General features: G+C 39.5%; 1 protein-coding gene across 1 annotated transcript in view; it reads left to right on the top strand.

Moving 5' to 3' along the window:
* The window catches only part of LOC112968570 (unconventional myosin-X-like), a gene marked incomplete at its 3' end in the record, with an annotated part of 46631 nt that extends 26810 nt beyond the window's left edge, over nt 1–19821 (top strand). The window contains exon 3 of the mRNA XM_026071004.1: nt 19663–19821. Coding sequence (XP_025926789.1) covers nt 19663–19821 — 159 coding nt within the window. The remainder of the gene's footprint in view (nt 1–19662) is intronic.
* Nucleotides 19822–20164: the final 343 nt, after the last annotated feature.

Here is a 20164-nt window from a genome sequence, read left to right as displayed (position 1 = left end):
CTCTACAGTGGCCACATACTACCTTGGTTATGAGGTGGTACCTCTGTACCCTATGTGTGGCTGTCCAGTTATGCCTGCCTAACAAGCTTTAGTTTGCACACTCTTCGTAGTGCCTTTCCCTGTATGTTGTATACTGTGGTACGTATTTGGTACCATGGACTTGGTGGTTCTGGGATGAACACAATTAAGGCTGAGGACACTCAGAACATCACTAAACTCGGGCTTTTAAAAATCCTCCGTGCATAACAAAAGAGACTATCCAAACAGATGATAGTAAATAAAAGATACTTTAGGGAGGAGAAAAGAGATTTGCAGACTTTCAGGGCTGAGACTTTACTAAACAGAAATTTAATTTAGGCATGTCTATTCTCTGTGTTGTACAGCTGCTCCAATTAAAAGATCRTAATGTTCTCCCTAGCTTCAAACATGTCATTGTAAACTTTTCTAGAAACTTCTGATTTGGTCTGCCAGACTGAAGCTAAATGTAATGAAAATCATCGCATCATCAGAATAAGAGTGTTTATGCATGGAACGGAGTCACTGAATTTTGCAGTGACTTAGTAAATAGATAAATAGATAAAAAGATAAATACTTTCAGGGGAAAATGGCATTAGCTGAGGCTCTGGCTAGCTAAACTAAGTGGTTATTTACTGCATTCTTTTTCTTCTAATCTATCCCTATATTTGTTCTGCAGAGGATTTTTCAAAGTTATAGCTTGTTTGCTGTGCCTTAGTAGATGAGGGCAAATATATTCATTAACTTGCAAGTTATGTGGATAAAAATACGCAGAGCAACTCCATTCATCTTTTTTCTTCTGCAGCAGAAGTTGCTTTCCTTCCTTTTGCTTTGAAGTGAGAATAATTAAAAAAAAAAMCAAACTTCCTTTCTCACCTTGCATTTCACCAGAAATGGTAATAAGCAAGATAACTTCTCTGGCTGAGTCTGTAAATTGCAGTTCTGTAAATTCCAAATACTTTTGAGGAATAGGGGCTGGGATGGGAAAACAGAGATAACCTGTGCATTATGCGGTGTCCTGCAGTGCATGGTATCAGGACTCAACCGTCCCTGGAGGCAGCAGGGTTCTCCAGAATTTATTTAGCATCAGTTGAACTCTGTCCCAGGCGGACATGCTGCTTTATTCCCTACTTTTTGAGCCTGTCTCATATTAAAGACTAAACACTCTAAGTATCTGTAGTGAAAAGAACAAATAGTTGGTATGCTAATAAGAAGACTGCACCCTTGACAAGATCATGCATGTAATAAGCTGAGCTTGTTTCAGGAGGTGAGGGGGGTGGCATCTTTAGGGGAAATGAAAATTGATTTTGATATGGGAAAAAAAGGCCTCTTGTCACTTGCATGACAGTTTTTTTCCATTGAGCTCTGAAGTTGAGTTTGTTTAAGACGTGATATTTATCRGAAAACACAGTAAAATAAACCTTTTCGGATAGTTGAGAGTAGCTTGGGAAGATGTGTAAAATGCGACACTATTCACTAAAATGCATGTATCTGTGTCACAATCTTTGCTCCCATGCAAGCAATCAGAAAAGGCAGTCCGATTTTAATCTTTTTCATCTAGCTTTAAAATATTTTTAATAACATGCCAGGGTAATCTGACCATATTTGCTGTTGAACTTAAATGTAACCCTTATTTTAAAGAATATAGACCAGGGCTTTTAGAGCTTTGAGTGCTTGMGGTTTGTCAAGACAAATTCAAAACCAAACAACAGGATCCTTACAAAAACAGAGAAATGCTGGTGTATTTCTCTCTGCAGCAAAAGGTTGTGTTTTTCTTTTTAGGGCTATAAACATTACAGTTACATATGAGGCTACCAAGTAATCCTCTTACTATAAAACATCTTTCTTATCTATCTGCTTCCTAATTTTGGCACAACTGCTGAAGAATTCTGTCCTTATGTGAAAAAAGGTACTTACGAATTGCTCGTTGCTTGTATCATGAGAACTGATTGTAATTGGGCTCCTCAAACATATGCATACATGCTCTCCGGTATGTAATACAGATGTTTTTTGCACATGTAAGCACAGYCTAGCTGTGAAACATTAAACTGTGCATATATTCTAGTAAGTGGGCCACCTTCGTATGTTTTAGATCTGCACTTTTGCTTCTTGCAAAGGGGAAGGGTCATAGTTCAGATGCAAGCCAAACTGTTTAATGCTGATTTTATGGGAGCAAGTTATTGAACAGTGTCTGTCAAATTTTTACTGCCAAGAGCAACTTCTTTTCCTTATCTATGTATAATACTCATGCTCACACAGGTTAAAGCAGTATCTAGCTCATAAAATAGACTTACTAAGATGTTTTGAAGTGTATTACCTCTTTTGACCACTCCATCTGCCCTGTTCCCGTTGATCCATCCCTGGAATGACTAATGTTCCAGTCTCCTGAGCAGATTCTAACAGTGCCACCTACTTATGTATCTATTTATTTTGTTAAAAGAAACTTACTACGGATGTGTGGCCCAGACTGGACATATCCAAACTTTCTACCTGTCCCCTTTTTTTTGGAGAGGTTTAAGGTTTTTTATTTTACCAGCCACAGGCTTTTCACAAGTGTAACAGAAAAAGATTCTTAGCTTTATAATGACAGTATAATAACAATTTTTTCCTAAAACAGATATATTAAGATGCAACAGTGTTCTCATATTTGTACTGCAGTACTTCTGAGAGGTTTTGCAGTCTTTGTGCCAAACACTGTGCAGTTTTATAGCAAAGAGATAGCTTTTGTCTTAAGAAGCTTACATTCAAAGAAAGAGCTCACTCTGGCATACCTAAGAATGTATACTTCTATTTGTATAATAATCAAATTTATTAGAATACCTTTGAAAGAATCTAAGTAATTGGTGCCTGCCTATATAATCTAACACACCTATTCAGTGTAAACTTGAAGATGACTACAATGTGTTGCTTGTAACTAAGCAGTTTCTCTTGTTCCCAGTCTACACTTAAAGATTTCGTATTTCAACATAAGTATGCATTCATGTCCAGTGCAACTATTTTCTTACAAACGAAAATCTGATTAAAAATTTTGCATTTACAAATAACTACTGTGACATGTATATATAAGCCATATGCCTGTAGTTCAGACAAATACACAAAAATCTAAAATTTCCCTGAATGTCCAGATTGCAWATCTGCCCTCCTCTTCATTTCTGTGCATTTTCAAGATACGGTAAGGTTGATCTATTTTTTTTATTAGGTGTGTGTTCTTTCTTCTTTTTTTCTTCCTCCACTACTTCCCTTTCTCTGCAGCATGGTTTCCTGATGATTGAATCATTGTGAAATATTCAACTATTTTTGCTGATCTTAAACCAGAGAGCTGTCCATGGACAGAAGAGGTCTGGAAAACATTAATTGTGTAGCTCCCTCTCTCCCCCCCACATAAAAAGTAAATAAACAACAAACTGGAAAAAAAAAAGTTACAACAGGAAAATCTGAAGAGATTATAAATTAACTGTCAGTAACACTTTGGCTCCTCTGACTCAGCTAAGGCTGGAGTGTGGCCTGGAGAAGCCTTTGGTTTCAGCCGCGTGCAGGGACGTGTGATCTCAGTCAACAGGAGCCGGTTGTGCTCCCAGGGTGTGGATCTTGGTTTCATATTTGTAATGAAAAACGCATAACTGACTTGGTTACTATTGTAAGATACCTGCAACTTAATTTCATGCTTGTCCAAACCTGTCTCTTTCTTTCTTACAGCAAACATTCTTCCTATTTCAGTTAACAGTATTCTGGGGGGAGGGATAGCCTGTCCCAGCTATGCTGATGTAATATGCTCAGATCCCGCTGCTGATAATGGTTGTGGTGACTGTGACAGTTTAAGGTAACAAGACATGTTGGTGAGTGCATGCTTGTGAGAGTATTATAACAGAAAAAAATGCAGGAGCCCTGAGTATCTTGAAGTTTTAACCTTTGCCTTGTGCCACACCTAGCAAAGTGCCTTGGCAATTTTTATGAGGGTTTCTCATTGTGCACCGCGGAGTAGAGCAGAGTGAAAAGAGGCCCTGCTGTGACAGGCTGGCGTATGTAGCAGTATTAACTGACTAGCAATGCTTTCCTTCAAGTAGCCCACCGTTGTCTGCTGGAATCTGCTGCTGATGTCTAACCATAGTTGTTCCGGAGAAAAGCAAGAGTCTAAGGACAAAATAAACTCTTCAAAACTTTAAAGAATGGTGGCTTTGTGCTTTTTGAGACTAATAACATTCATGCTGGCTTAGGATGACAAAATCTCCTTGAAGATTTAACCTATGAGAATATGTTATAATAAAATGCTTTCTGCCTACTATACAGAAATTCAGAACTATCCCAGCTTCTCGTTCCCTTCCCCACTTTTCTCCTGTCATCTACTATTTATGTCAAGTCATTCAAGAGCCACGTGTAATAGTGGAAGGGCTCCTCTGTCCTCCTGGGTTCAGTGGATCCTACACTCACCATCAGTGTGAGGAAGACTTGCACGTGGCCAGGGCAGCAGCCTGTGGTTGTCTGCTGGAGAGGGGAGGCTGGTTCTGTTGCTCCTTCCCTCTGCAGACACAGGGCTCTTTGTTGAGGTTCTGCTAGCACCGTATGCAAGAGCAGTGAAATAAATTCCCCTTGGGAGGAATTGTTGCAGAATTATTATTTCGGGGGATTTGCAGACTTGAGCAGCCATCCCTGCAATAAATCATACACTGGTAGGTTCCCGCTCAGCGTATGAAAGCTGGGGTGTCTTTATTTTTTAATTCCGTATTGAAGCTGGAAATCTGGTGTACAGCCAGCTCCCCATCTTCTAGGAGAAATGGGAATGTGAGGCACCCCAAGTTCACATAGGGCATGCTGAGAGGCACAGTGTAGCCATACCCAACCACACAGCCATTGCTGTGGACATGGATGTTGCAATTCCCAGTGTCCCAGACTCTGGAAAGACTGGTTCACTGTGATGCAGAACTGAAGCTGAGCTGCTTCTCTTCACTATGGCAAAGCCAGTAAATCCTTCCAGGATGCTGTGTGAAGACTTATTCTGTCACTGCCTCCTTGTCCCCCTTGGGGCTGTGGCTGGTTCCAACTTGCTTTACTGCTAGGCCCAGAGAGATCAGCAGTGGACCCAAATGAATGATCTCCTTTTAGGCCTAGGCTGGTTTCATACGCAGACTATCATGTGTCTCTGAACCATACATACAGGGTTCCTGGTTCATAAGCAATGTCCAGGGGAAACTGTAGTAGCAGTGCGTGGAGCCAGGTGAGATTTAGCTTGAGTGCAGGCTATGCAAATGTGACTAAAATGCCTTCTGACCCTTGACTGAACTGGTCTTGCCAACAGTTACACGTTTCACATGCCATACCAATGGCACTGGCTAATTCTGAGTGTGGATAAACTACCTGCGTGTATTTTTTGACTTGACAGTATTTCCATGCATGGACATCTCTGGCATTGATATAAAATGTAAAGGTCAAATTCCTAACAACAAAAAGATTTTGTTGATATTTGGGTTGCTTGCTTGGGTAGGGGGAAACCATACTGTATTGGGATGCAGCCCTGATTTGGGTAGGTGGAAAGGCAGCTTTGGAGACCTGCTGAAGGTTGATCTGTCCTGCCCACCTTAGAATCACCACTGTATGTCAGAACTGGGCGCAGAATGAAGGAAGGGTCCCCAAGGACCCAGACCCCTTCCCACAGTCACTGAAAGACATCTTCCAATTGCCTTCATTGGAGTTGGATAAAATCCTGACCRCTGTTTAATTGAATTAATGAATATAACAAAGGAGGAAGTGGCCTTGCTGTTTGTCCTGAAGGAGCCCTTTCCTGAAAGGCAGATAAATTGTTCTGAGATTGGGATTCAYGATAAAGGTTAACTTTGAAATGACATAGCCTTGTAAACAAATCTACGATAGAAACTGTACCATAGACTCAGKTTTGGGGAAAATGCCATATTTTTATGTTCAGCTAACTGTATTCTGCTTTGAACATTTTCCATTAGGTATTCTGTATCGTCTTGTAAATATTTGCTTTCATAGATATACAACCTTAGGAGCTTATTGTATTCAGGGCTTGATTCCGCCCCCCCCCCCCACACACACACTAGTTACCATTATGTACTTGTGCATTTTGAGAAAGGGAGATGAACAGACAGCCACCTCTTTAAAGGAGTATGTTTTCAATGAACGAGCTTTGAGCTGTGAATAAAACGCATCCTTGGCTGTCTAGCTAGCGGTGTAACTGTGTTAAAACCTCACACCACAAGCAACCTGCAAAAACAGCTGGTAAACACTGGTTCCTTTAAAAAAAAAAAGAAATAGAGAGAGGGATTGATGTTCAAGCTAGGGTTTGCATTGCACTTGGATTAGTTGTTATCCGGTCCCCGTTTCCTGGGTTAGAACAATAGTAAGTGGCAGGGGTATGAAAAGTAGTGCAGAGTACATGGTGCCAGTCAGGTGTGGTTTTTGGCTTGTCTTTATCTGCTATTTGGTGATATTGTGGAAAAAAATTAAAAGTTTGATCTTTGTTTTTAAATATGTAGAAAGGGACTCAAGCTTTGGTTTCTTGCAGAAGGTACACAGTCCTTTTTAGAGTAATGTCCAGATCAGTTGCTTTTATGTGAAATATGAAGAGAATAGTTGCTAAATATTTTGAGAATTCAGCAATATTTCTGAATCATGACCAAAACTGAGCTGGTGCTTCTTGGATGTGTCCCATACAGCCGTTCTGTGTGTGATGTCATACTTATGCGATGTTTTGATGAAATCTGAACTGGCATTTTGGTGTCTGTTAAAATGAATAGCTTCAATTCGGATTTATACTTCCAGGTTCTCTGCAAGCTTGTACAGAGTTTTATATTGATCATTTTCTGTTTTTTCTCTTTTCTCATAACTATAATAGCAAAGAAAACTAAAGCTAATTTTTTTAAAGGATGAAAGTGATACCAGACTCATATCTAAAGTTCACCAGAGTTGAATCAAAAGATCTAGGAAATCAGTGCCTCAAAGATGATTTCAGATCAATTTATTGCCAGTTTATTGCCATATTAACCTTTTACCTATTCTGCTTTTTTTGGAAACCTATCCGTACAGAAAGATCTGAAGGACTTTTTTGAATTAAGGTGGGAAAGTCATAGTTAAACAGACACATTGCAATTGTGAACAAAAATTCATTTGATGAAGAAGTGATTTGAATACAATCAAATATTGTTGCTTTGAGGTGTGCAATATTTACAGTAAGAGAAACCAAGTCAAGATTTGGAGAGACTGTAATAAAATGGAAACATGATTAATTGACAAGAGTTTTGTCGTGAAATGTTATCAGGAAATCTGAAAACCAAGATTGTATACATTCGAGCTTTATTTACCCATGTGCAAGTTGCCATTTCTTTTATTCACAAACTGTTTTACAAATAACTTAATGCAATAGGCATTTTTTGCCTTAAACACTGGATTCATAAATAACATCTGGCAGTATACTCTTCTTGCTTTATATTATTTTTTTATCATGATGTTTCAGGGCATCTCATATAGTGTTTACTTTCTTATTTTTAGTAAGGGTTCTACGTTGTTCTTTGTCAGCACTTGTGTTTTACCTCTGTTCATTTTTCCTAAGGTTATGTCTCTTTTTAGGTGTGGGCAGGACAGAAGAAGAATCGGTTAACTGAAAACTTGATTTATTTGCATTTCTCTCTGCATTTCAGGGAATGGGCAGTTTACTTTAAAGCTAAATTTAAAATTAAATTTACCCATGGATTTGAAAGTAACACCTTGCCTTGCCAGACTAGCCATATTTGGAAGGTTTGACTGGAAAGCAGTGACTCCAAAGAGAAGTGTGTCTCTATGGGGAGAAGAAAGTGGGTAGCAGGGGAGGATGGAAGGAGAAGAGGGAAGAGAACTGAGAAGGTAATAGAGGGAGAGAGAAAGAAATTAGTGTGAACGGGGAAGGTTTGCAGCTGGAATGCAGAAATAAAGTTGTTAGTGGAAAATTCTGGAAGAGCATGATCTGATCCTTAGTAGGTGGTGTAACATCTACAGGAGGAACAGGCAGGAAGAAAATGGGGCTGTTAGGTGGACTGTGAAGATTACTGTTTGAGTCTGTTGTAGATGCTGATTTTCAGGACTGTAATAATCCTGTTGGCCCAACTAACCTAAGTTTTACCCTAGGAGAGCACTAGATCTTGCAGTAGCTCTGTTTCTCTCTCATGGGCCCTTTTCCAGCCCAACTCCAGGATTCGTTATCTCAGAGCGTCCTGTATTGCTTGTGACAGATGAGCGCGGGAGCCTGTCAGCACGCTCTTGTAGGTCACTCAGCCGCACTTGGCTCCGAAGGGTGCGAATTTCCGTGGGCAGGAGCTGCCCTGCTGTTGGCACCGTCACGTAGGGTGTTACATACTTCTCACTCCATCGAGTCAAAGAGGAGGGGGCTCTGGCAGAGCGCCAACCCCCCAGGCTGGCGGATCCCCTCCCTTGAGCACTGTGAGGCCAGGGGGGTTCCCATACTGCAAGCCTCCTTCTTGCTTGTTGTGTTTTCTTTCCCTTTCCTCACAGTCCTTTGTAGCAGTCTTTCTGAGCACCTGGGCCTAATGGGTGCTGCCCCTCTTTTGCAGGAGTTGCATGAGATATGCTTCCAGCTTCAGCTGGATTTGAGGTCACTGCAGGGACCTTTAGCTTTTAGAGTTGATGCTGTGACAAAATCTCTCTTTTGGTAGTAATAGGATGGTGATAAATTCAGGAAACTTTTCTGACAGGAACTTCCAATAAAGTTCACAGTGCAGTTACCTGGCTCTCACTCTCCAGATGAGCAGTCACGTGCTGGTCACTCTGTGCATGTGTCACAACTAACAGGCCAGTGGTGCCACCGCAACAGGAGTGCTGCACTTGCTGTCACACAGAGAAGGCTCGTCTTCACGGTGCTGGCTGTGCAGCACTTCATCTTTGCTCTCATGGAGCATTGCAAGCAAACCAAGCATGTGCGAGTAAATGAGTCAGATGGCAGCCTTTGGGGTACAAGCGATATCCTTGTTCTCAGAGCAGTTCTACTTACAGACTCTACCCTTCATCCTCCCTCACTATCTGATGGGTGCACATGGTCCAGCCTGCAACAGACTAGGGAGGTTATCAAAGTGTGGAGAGGAGAGAAGGAAAGATCCCTGCAGGATTTGGGAACCATCTGCTCCTACGGGTTGCAGTGACTTCCCTGAGAGTTTGGAAGGCTGAGTTCATCCAAAGCGTTGGACTGAAAGAAAGGTAGGAACGAGGCCAAAAGATTCGCATTGACGTTGCTCAGGTTTTGGATGTGAGGTGGAAGGTCCGAGGTGGCTCTGGTACTTTGGGGCTGCTGTGAAGCATCTCCTCCGCATAGTTCACAGGAGCTCCGCTTTGTTCTGCATCCCAGTAAACCTCATCAAAATAAAACCTTCTTCACTTAGTTCAGARCAAGGCTTGCTTGACAGGGATGGCCCCTTGGAGCTCAAAGCTCTCACGTTAGCACTGCTTTGTATTTGCCCCTAGATTTATTATTGCAGTGTTTCACAAAGACTATTCATATTCTAGATTCAGAGGCAATCCAATCAGCTGCCTGCTGTGTTTTTTCTTTCTTTTCTTTTCTTTTTTCTTTTTTAAAGAAAAAACCCTATTGAGATTGTTTTATTGTGCCTCAAAAAAGCTTTTAGGCTGCTTGTTGAACAGAGTTGTTCCTGTTCTTGATAGCAGGACATTTTATTCAAATTCTGTCTTGTTCATTCAGTTGCAAATAATCATTGTTTATCTCATAAATCACTGAATAAATATGAATTTAAAATTGGGAGTTCCACTCAAGCTCTAAATGATCTTGACAGTCAAGCTAGTGCTTTCAGTGCTTTGTATTGTCCATCAAGGCACTTTCTGTTGTGTGAAAAATGATATATAAGTGGTGAAGGTTATTTATGTATTTTTTTAAATGTTTTGGTCTTCCTCATGAGAGGAGGAAACATCAGTTTTCATCCTCCTTTCTTCTGAGCTAGTTAAGGTGGTGCATGTTAAAAGCAAAGGGAGTATTGCTGTTACTTCTGTTTACTAGGTGCTGCTTACAGTGGCAGGCTCTTGTAATGCCAGCAAGTGGGGGCTGCCTTTGGTAGGGTGACTCCTGCCAAAAAAAGTGAACTAATTGGAAAGGTTGGCCTGGATGTTGATTCTTCTGATATGTACTTGGCTTCGCTTTGTGCTTCATCTCACAGTGCCCTGCAGCCTCTTCTATGACTTACTCTCTAGGCATTCAAAGCTGAGTTCCAGTTCAAACTCTGCTGTTGACCTGATGTCTCACAGGGAGCCAAAGACTTCATCTCTTAGTGTATCTTCTATGTGTCCTGCCATTCAACTGTTTTATTTGGTTATGCATTCTGGGAAAGCCTGGGAGCTGTGATCCCTCCACTCTTCAGTTCACAGACAAAAAGGGGTACTTTTCCATGGTTAAGCAAGTGCTAGTGACATGCCAGGAATGTTTTGCCTTTTCTGCAGTGCCAAGGTCACAGTATTTATAGATGGGTGGACTTTTTAAAATCAAGCTTTGTGGTGTCTTCAGGTGCAGAGAACTGTAGGTTATACAAGGTCACTTCCAACAAAAGTTAGATACACTTTTTTTTTTCTTCTCTTAGAATTAGCATGGCCTGCCTAGAGGCTTACTGTAGTATAATCTAGGTAAAATTTGTGTGTTTAATTTGAATTAAATTTCTTTATTGTATGTGTAGGCAAGCTCAGTTGAAGAGTCACGAACACTGAACCTGTAATTGAAAGCTTGTTCATATTTGATGGCAGGGCTTGTCTACAAATGGAAACAGATCAGCATGTGGAATAAACTGTCTTGAAATGCCTCTTGCAGAATAGGCATTCAGTCTTCATCAGACAAGTTTGTTGACATTGGTCAACAGGTAGGGAAACAACAAAGAGGTTTCATTTAGCGGCTTTGCTGAGCTCTACTGAGGTGATAAATGGGATTGCCAAACTGACAGTATGCTTCTGCATGCTATGAAGTTCGGAAGCAAAAAGGGATACTTCTGTATGGGTGTGAAAATGCCGAGTTATTAGTAGGAATGCTGCTCAAGGAAGATGACGCAAGCCAGAGATTAGTGAGAGAGGTGGGCAAATGCAGTGGGACAGGCTTCCAGCACTTGACCTGGGTAGTAGCTGCTATGCTGTGTGTCCTGCACTCAGGTAACTTCATTCAGTGCAAGGATGCAGGAAATGCGGCAGCACACAGACAAATCTGAAAAGCGATAAGAAAGAAAGAGTGAGGGGAAGGGTCTAGAAGTTTTGTTGGTGGAAGTAGGAAATAAGAGTAAGAATAGGTAGAACTAAGCTGAGCAATGGATAAGATAAAAATAGAGAATTTTACAGAATTTATTTGGTAGATACAATAATGTGCAAAGTGGACTAAATGGGAAAGGAACATGTAGAGTGGAGTGATTCCCAAGATAGATGGGCAGGAATTTTACAGAACCTATAGGAAAACAAATGGTGAGTGTATGGGATTTTTGGAGAAAAGGCCAGTATTAGTCACAGTGGAAACAATGTCAATTTAGTTAGTAATATCTCTTTTCTTGACGTCAGTAAGTGCCTTTCATAATTTTCTTTAGTTTTCCCCATCATTTAATAAATAAGAAACTTCACTGTGTTTTTGTTTGGTTTGAAAAAGATTAAATTGTGTTGCATCAAAGCAAGCCTTGGGCCCCGGTACATCTTGTTGCATGAAAGTTTGTGTTTTGACAAAGGAATGGTTGTCTAAGGTCGGCTCTTAGAGGGAAATAGTAAGTTATCAGACAAAAATATTACTTAGATCACGCTGTTGTTGAAATTAACCGTAGTATTTAAAATATTGGTAGTTAGTCTGCTTTACATTTGTGTTTAAATTGCTTATGATTTATAAGAGAGCCTTCTTTTCCTACATTTTAAGTATCTATAGTCTTACAGATGTGTCCAGAAAAAAAGGGTAAACTAGTAGATTTTTATTTTTGTGTTTAATCTTTGGGTCCTTGGGCTTTTAACAATTTATTTTTCTCCCTGGAATATTGCATTCCACAGTTTGTAATGTGACCTCAAGGCCTCTTTTCTCTACTTGGACTCAAGCATAAAGAGTTTTGGTAAGATTCATTGCATTCTTTTAACTTCTAAACATGAGGGAAACACAAATGATGATCCTCAATCCAGACCAAAAGCAGAGAATGAAAAAAGTTGATATTTTTAAGTGGGTGTTTCTGTGTGCAGTCCACTGTGTTATGCTGGCATATGTTCAACTCTCATTTCTCTGCTGTGGGGTCAATGACTGAAAGCAAAAAGATGCCTTGGGAAGCTGAGGGCACTGATGTCTAAAACATATGAGCCAACTGCTCCAGAAGTTTCAGTTGATTCTTACAGATTTTCATTGACATCACCATAGCAGTTGGAATTAACTCTGTGAAAAACATGTGTAGGCAAGCCCTCAGGGCAATGAATGCAAGACTGTTGGCCTCACTTTCTGGGTCACAATTAACTTTGCTTTCTGATGTCTGTGGGCTGACCAAATGCTGTAGTGCTTGATTGGCTAATATCATGGGTGTTACTGAAGAAAGGTATGGTTGTATTTTTTGCTGTCTGTAAACCTGTTTCTCAGATGACATCCGTATGACACCTCCTTGCATTCACCTGCCTGTATCTTACTGAATTTTATGTTTAAGCAACCATATCTTCTATTATCCTATTGGTTATATGGATTTGAACAACTTAATTTAAATTAAATGCTTGACAAGACTGGTATTTCTGTTTTCAGTGCAAGAGTATCAGTCTTCTGCAGCTTGTAAAGTACACTTAAAGTTACTAGAAAGCTTTCTTACATAGAAAAGGGCAGCAGAGAGATGTTGGTTGTTCCCTTTCTGCTTTCTTCTATCAAAAAACCATCTGATTTATTGCAACAACATAGATGACAAGGAAGTGCTAAACTGTGTAAACATTCATGAGAACTGGTGTATTCAGTACTGGACATTAATCAGATACCATCAGATTAGTTGAGTCTAGCATGTTTTATTAACAGCTAGATTGGTCATGCTTGAGTGCTGCCTGCATGGTGGGAACTGCAAAGAGAGCAATCCCTGAGCTTTCCCAGCTTACTTCCTAACATGTTAAGGTAACTTGAAGTCCATGCAAGTTTGTTTTAGCATGTGCAAGCTGGGCTGTGAATKCTGGCTTAGCCATTCTTGCCATTAGGTGCTCGTTTGCAGAGAACAGAGACAGCAGAAAAACAGAGGTGGTAATTACTTTACTTTTCTAAATTTAATCTAGCTGTGTTAGTGCCCTCAGTTGCCATTATGGTTCACAGTGCTGCGTATTTCCAGCAAGATGAGCAGCAGTTCAGTAGATATCCCTGGTGCAAACACGCAAGTCATCCCCTCCAGGGTATTGTAAGATGCTGTATTTCAGACTGTGGACGCTGGAAGCCAGCAGGGAATTTAAGGCCATTGGCAGATGCCCTGGTCCAGACAGAGCTACTCTTAGAAGGAGTCAGTGCTCATTGCCACCCTCTGCCAGAGACTGCTGTAGGAGTCCTTACTCTTACCCGTAAGTGTGAGATCACCATCCTGGCTTTTGGGAAGGCTTAATGTCTTCCAATAGTGGAGCTGGAGCCAAAAGCTGAGTGTCCTTAACACTATGGAGTGGGAAGTGTGGTGGATGTTCTTTGCATTTGTTTGGCAGAAGTTAAAGCCTCTGTATTTTTCCATGAAGAAAAGGGAGTGGAGTACTCTTTTCACTTTTTCAAATAGTGAAAATAGCTTTGGATTAAAAAAGAGAACTGAGTCTGTATTGATTATCAGTTGTATTTAGGAGGGATGAGGGGTTGGGGTTTATGTATAAAAAGGGCTGTTTTAAAATGTTTATAATGTCTGAACTTTTCAACAGATGATATTACACATTTTCAGAAAGCGGATTCTGTAAATGACCCAATATACACCTACCTAAGTTGTAGACAGACTTAATTCTGCCTCTAAATACAAATTGCAAAGAAATCTCACAAGAATCATGAAGATGCCATTATAATTGAGATACTTAATTGCTGATGAGGAATGTTATAGGGTACCTGCTGCCTTTCTCCCATCGAATGTTGATCATCAACATCAGAACAAAAAACGAGCTGCTTGTGAAAAACATGCTCTGAGATTTGATTCCATGTTGGCTCTGTGCAGACTAGAAGGCCTAAGTATGACTTGTAGCTTTTGCAAGAAATAAGGATTGTGTGTTTTTTGATATGCTTTATCCAAATACTTAATTTGGCATTCTCTAAATTCAATTGACTCACCCTTTGTGAAATCCCTTGCTAATGTTTAATGACCTTATTCAAGCAGGGATTTTTGTCACTTGGCATCACATGAAATGATACAGTTAGAAAGCATGTGTGCTCCTGTCATTGAGGGCCCGCTCTGACATTCTTTCCTGGTGCTAATGAATTGTATTACAAATTAAATCTTGTGTTAAAATATAATTTCCATTAGATCTTGAGCCTGGGGCTAATTTGTCAGTGCAGAAAATTAATTAGATGTTGTTTTGTGGTACCCCTCCCCCCCTTAAATGAAAGACTTGAAAGACTTCTTGTTTTGTCTCATACCAGATCAATTGTGCAGGATAAAAATGTCTTTTCAACCTAAAGAAGTGGGAAATATTAAGTTCTTCATGCTGGTTTTCATGCTTTTTTAAAAGCATCAGTGAAATTATTTTAATTGCAATCTTTTGCTTCAAACTCATGGTTTGTTTGTGTGTTGATTTCATTACTTGCTGTAATTCTCCAGTAAACTCCTGGGTCGATTTACAAGAGTGTATTCACTTAAAATACTCTGCCAGGTTATTACAAATTGCATGGCATTCTAGAAACTGTGTTTTTATTAACCAGGTATAAAATTGCAGACTCACCTAATAAATGCTTGTAAATTGTGGAGTACAATATTGCATTGCTGATGCAGCAGTATTTATGAATAGGTACAGTATTTATGAATAGGCAAAATGATATATTTATTTACTAAAGCCATCATTTTCATTATATGTCTTTGTTTTAGCACACAATTTAGGAGTTACTAGCTTTCCAGAGGGGTGTCCCATATGAATTGATTTATTCCAGGAGATTCCACTATTTTGGAACAAAAACCCTCACAAAACATTTAACACCAGAAAACCCCCTCTACCTAGTGTTCATCTACAAAATCTCACTTTTAATCTCAGTGCGTGTTGTTGTAAGTTCTCAAGCTTCCTAGAGTGTATTAGAGAGTATTTTATTGGTATCTTCTGTAAAGAGAATGTACCTCTTGCAACAGCAGTTGGGGATCTGGATAGTATTTCAGAGGGTGATGTGGGAATCTGTCTGGCATATGTGATGTAGTCATACCCATATCCTGGAAGAGTTTGCATGCTGTCACTGACTTCCCCCAACTTCTTTTCCCTTGGCTCTGTTTGGCAAGGCAAATGTTGTCTTTGTGGGAAGATGAATTAATTTTTTCTATTTCTTATTCTTTCCCATCTGGGTAATACTTTTGAAATAGGAATGTAATTCCCACTCTCAATATCTAGGGCTTGACACTCTATCCTAAAGCAGGTCTGACAAATGCTGCAGATGGTGTTGTCATTGGGCAGGGAGACCTGGATACTACTCTGGGTGCATCTCTATCCTGGTGAGATTGATAAACTTTACCCAATTCTGGAGAGAATAGAGTTGGGCTAATAAACCTGCTGATTACCAAACAGACGTGGTTCAGGACTTGGAGTCATATCTTAAAAGCTTTGAAACAGGCTATCATAACTAAACCTGTATGTTTTGTATTCATGCTTTGTGTGTGTTACCCTGTTTTTAATGTTTTTAATGTTCAGGCAAATATTCCTGTCCTTGTTTATCTGTCTTTTCAATCTTTTTTTTTTTCTTTTTTTTTTAACTAGAGAGAGAAATCTGACTCAGCAGCATCTAATTACTTTCTTTCAGTCATATTTACTTTCTTCTTCAAGACTAGTACTAACCAGTGTTCCTCCAGCCCACAGGTATCGGTTCTCCTTTCAGCAGTGTATTAATGTCTGGGTGTTTGATAGTTCCCTTCTAAATTATTGTAGAATCCCAGAGTGCCTGTGACAGCTTTTTTCCATGCTACCTGGGGACATTGGAACTGTTGATCCCCTGGGTTTTAAGGTTGCTGCCTCATTTGGGTTCATTTATGGTATGTTTATTGTGGCACCAGTAAGCCATGATAAGGACAGTCAAGTCATTCTGAAGCACAGTTACTCTTTCCCAATGAAATTGTTTAGCAGGATTTACTGTTTTGTATTTCTCAAGTTTGTTCTTTTTGCTGTTGTTCTTTTCATTGTTCCTTCCTATCTCAACCTCTAATTTACACTTCCACAGTAATTTTGAGAGTTCTTGTTTTGCGTGCTGTCTCTTTGGGGCTTCATTTATAGTTTTCTGTGTATTCAGCATATTTTGTTATCTTGGTCCATTTCTATCTAGAGAGGAAAGTGTTTTTTTGCTGAACTTTCACTTAGGTTTGTCTTAAATCTTATTCCAAGTTTCCTGCATGTTTTACTTGAGCTTCCAGAATTTGCTGGCAAGACCCTTGAGGATGCACTCTCCTGCACTCTGCCAGCATGCTCTTCTTAAAGTTCAGGAACCTACTTCATCTTCCTTCTTTGCATTTTGACCCTGTAGGATGGCTCTGAGGTTCCTATTTCCTGAGGATTTCTTCTGCAGTACTATTTTATAACATGATCTTCTAATTAGTATTGATAAAGTTCAAGGTTATTTTTTCACATAATTATCTTATAAAAGGAGCGAGCCAAAATGAAACAACAAAAGCAGGGCTTGCAGGGCTTCAATACTAGAACTATCAAAAGCCCATTTTAAGGAAATGAGGCCTATGCATATGATCCTTCTGCCCTGCCAAATGACTTTGATCTTGTTTGCTGATTTTGACCAAATTTGACAGCAGAGTTATAAAATCTGAAAGGTGCATGGTTCTGATAAAAGTCAAAAGTAATGGAAAAAAAACTCCCCAACATGAAGGAAGAGTCCCTTGTCCTTTCTAGTCTGTGTGACAGCCGGTGTGACCAGTGAGTGTGCTTTCTAGTGGGTCAGTGTACAAGCATTGCTCTGAATCAGCTCACAGAGCCGTTTCCTCATCCAAACAAGAAGGCAACCTGTGGAAGAGCTGAAATTATGAGATGGACCAGCTTGAACAAGAAGCAATTGGTTTCGAGAGAGAAGGATTAAACTATAGAGACCATAATCCTGCTCCTCACAGGTCAATTGTCGTGTTATTTTTCTTGGTGTGTTTTTATTAATTCCTTATGCTTATAAATGTGCTTAACAATGAATGGAAAGCTCTGCATACCCTATGAACCTATGCATCACATATCAAAGAATACAAATCAGTAAGAAAAAATCTGCTCTCAGAAATGATGGTCTTCCTCCTTTCTGTGTTCACATGACCCACACTCACAGAACATGTGCTATCATATTCTGGTTTCCTAAATCTCCTACTGAGTCTATTTTTCTGTTTTAATTCCATCTCCTTCCTGATATGTAGCCTCAGTTCAAGTTGCTTACTCTTCTAAAATTTGCTCCGCTTCCCCGTTATTTCCAAATCTTCCAGCTTATGTTATTCTTTGTTCTGCAGCATTACCTTTGCTTTTTCACCATAGTTCTTCTAGTTAGGAACTGCAGTTTATTCCACTTGAAATGTAATTATCTCAAATTCTGGATTATTCTTTGTGTGGTTAGTCTTGGGTCCTCTAATACAGACCCAAAACTTTGCTATTGATGATTCTGTTCTCATTCTTTCAGTTTGAAAAATCTAGATCACTTGCCCTTGAATATGTTTAAGTTGCTGTTTTCTTTGTGCTGGCCAACATCTATCTGCCCTGTACAAATGCTTGTCTTCTCACCTGCCATTTGATAATTGTTTTACGCAAAATATTGTTCAGATCCCTACATGTCTGTCTTTTCCCACGGATATGGATTTATTTTGGATCATCCTGAATCTTCAGGAACATTCTCGTTGTTTGTTTGTATGTCTCCTTGATGTCTGGGCTGTCTTCCAGTTCCTGTTAAAAATTTGTTTCCTGAATCTTCCTCCTCTTCTTTCTCCCCCAGCTTTCCCCCAATATACTCTGTTCTGCTACGAATGATGGCTGTAACTCTTTGATGGTCTGTGCTAAAAGTTGGTATGTTCAGTTTGGGATATGATTTTAATGAACACTTTTTGTCAGGCAATTCGCCTTATTCATTTGGTGGGTATTTTGGTACAAAGTTTTAATGTTAAGTCTGTTCTACATTCAGCCTGCTGCTTCCTCAGTTTCTTTTTCTCACTTGTCTCAGCAAGACAGAAAAAAGTCATGCAACACTGAGCGCCAGGAATCTATTTTCATGCATAGCATCCTATAATGATACTGACTATCCCCTTTCAGTCTTTCATTACAAAGAATATACATATATTTTGTTTTTTTCCTGAAAATCTTTGATGGGTTTTCTTTTCCTGAGAAGGCTTGGCATCTTGCATGGGACTGCTCCAGTCCAAAATACTGTGCAATCCACAGCCCACACTGACAATTCTGAGATGTTCAAACAGTTGGCTGTAGTTATTGCAATTCTTCAATCAGATGAAAGTTTTATAGATATTATTTCAAAAGATTTTGGAAGATTTTTATGTTCCACATTATTAAATTATTCACAGTCACCCACAGCTCAGCTTTCTTAGTCTGAAGCAGTGGTTACATTAGCAGGGACTAGTATTGCCTAAGTAGCATTGGCTACAAAATGCAGATGTATGTCTGTAGGAATGAGTTGCCAAGATGTGAATTAAAAGGAAATGGGAAGCTGAATTCGAAAGCAATTATTTTATAATCTTTAGTGATGTCATTAGTATTCATAAAAATTTATTTAACTTTATTCGGGATATACACATCTTCTGAGCATATTTTATAACAGTTTTATAGAAGATGCATAGAAGTGTTTTATGACTAAGTACTTAAATCATGGGGAGTTTTAGTGCTTTTTACTGTCTGTCTTGAACAGGCTTCAGAAATTTGTCTCAAAAGAGCATTGATTAGGAATTGGTTCACCCATTTATTTTCAAATATGTGCAGCATGCTGAACTTAGTGTGCTAATTACACTAAGAATAATGATCTAACCTAGTAGTGATCCTGATCAGAGCATTGAATGGAAGCATTTAAATGGAATTTGGATCAAACATACAAACACTTGTAGCCCTGTTAGATCAGTACATTCATTTTTGCTGTTTTGTGGTGTAAAGCATGTTTCCCCAAAGTAATCTGAATATGAGTGGGTTTTGTGGGAGGGGGGCATTTTGTCTTTTTGTTTGGTTAAGGGTTTTTTTAGATTTTCTGGGAACGGTTGCTTGCTTGGTTTTTTTTCCAGATAAAGTCCTAAAGTAGTCCAGCGTGAAACCAGATTCCTTTTGTCCAGAAGAGACGTCAGCTCTCAGGATATTGTCAGTATGGACTAGTTTCATATGACCCCTGTGTATGTCTTTGGGGTCTTAGTTATTGTCAAAGAAGTCTTAGAAGAAGGTATGAATGGCAGGCTATTATGTCTTATGCTTCTGCCTGTTGGTAAACTGGATAGGCAAGAACAGGTATGAAAGCTCCCTTCTTAAGTATGAGTTTTTGAATGTGTGTTCTGATTTTTTTTCTTCTTCTTCTTTTAGGTATTCACTTATAAACAGAGCACAATCACACACCAAAAAGTAACGCCTATGCATCAAACAAGTGCAGAGAGTGTGGAAGACATGGCAGCACTAGTAGATCTCCATGAAGGCTCCATCATGCACAACTTATTCCAGCGATATCAGCAAAATAAAATCTATGTAAGTTTCTTCTAAAATTAAGAAAAATATCCAGAGGGAATGTTTTTGGCTGTGTAACTACTGTGTGTGTTTTGCTGTTCTGTGGTATCTCCCATCTTAACATTCTCCAGAATTCTTTATGTGTTTGTATAGTGCTGAAGTATGCCTAATATAGCAATTTCTTTCCAACAAAAATGGCAAAAGTTAGCCCAGGGCTGGCAAGGCAATTCCTTGGAAACCTTTAAARACTGGTACATCGTTCCAGTGACAGAGTTGTGTAAAGGTTCTTGTTTTTCTCTTCTCCTTTAGACCCCCTGCACCAGCAATATATGCTGTGCATGTCGCCTGAGAGGATGCAGTGGGA

This window comes from Apteryx rowi, unplaced genomic scaffold, assembly GCF_003343035.1.
Source record: "Apteryx rowi isolate R43461 unplaced genomic scaffold, aptRow1 scaffold_1070, whole genome shotgun sequence".
Lineage (NCBI taxonomy): Eukaryota > Metazoa > Chordata > Aves > Apterygiformes > Apterygidae > Apteryx > Apteryx rowi.
This window is presented reverse-complemented; position numbering and strand designations above follow the sequence as displayed.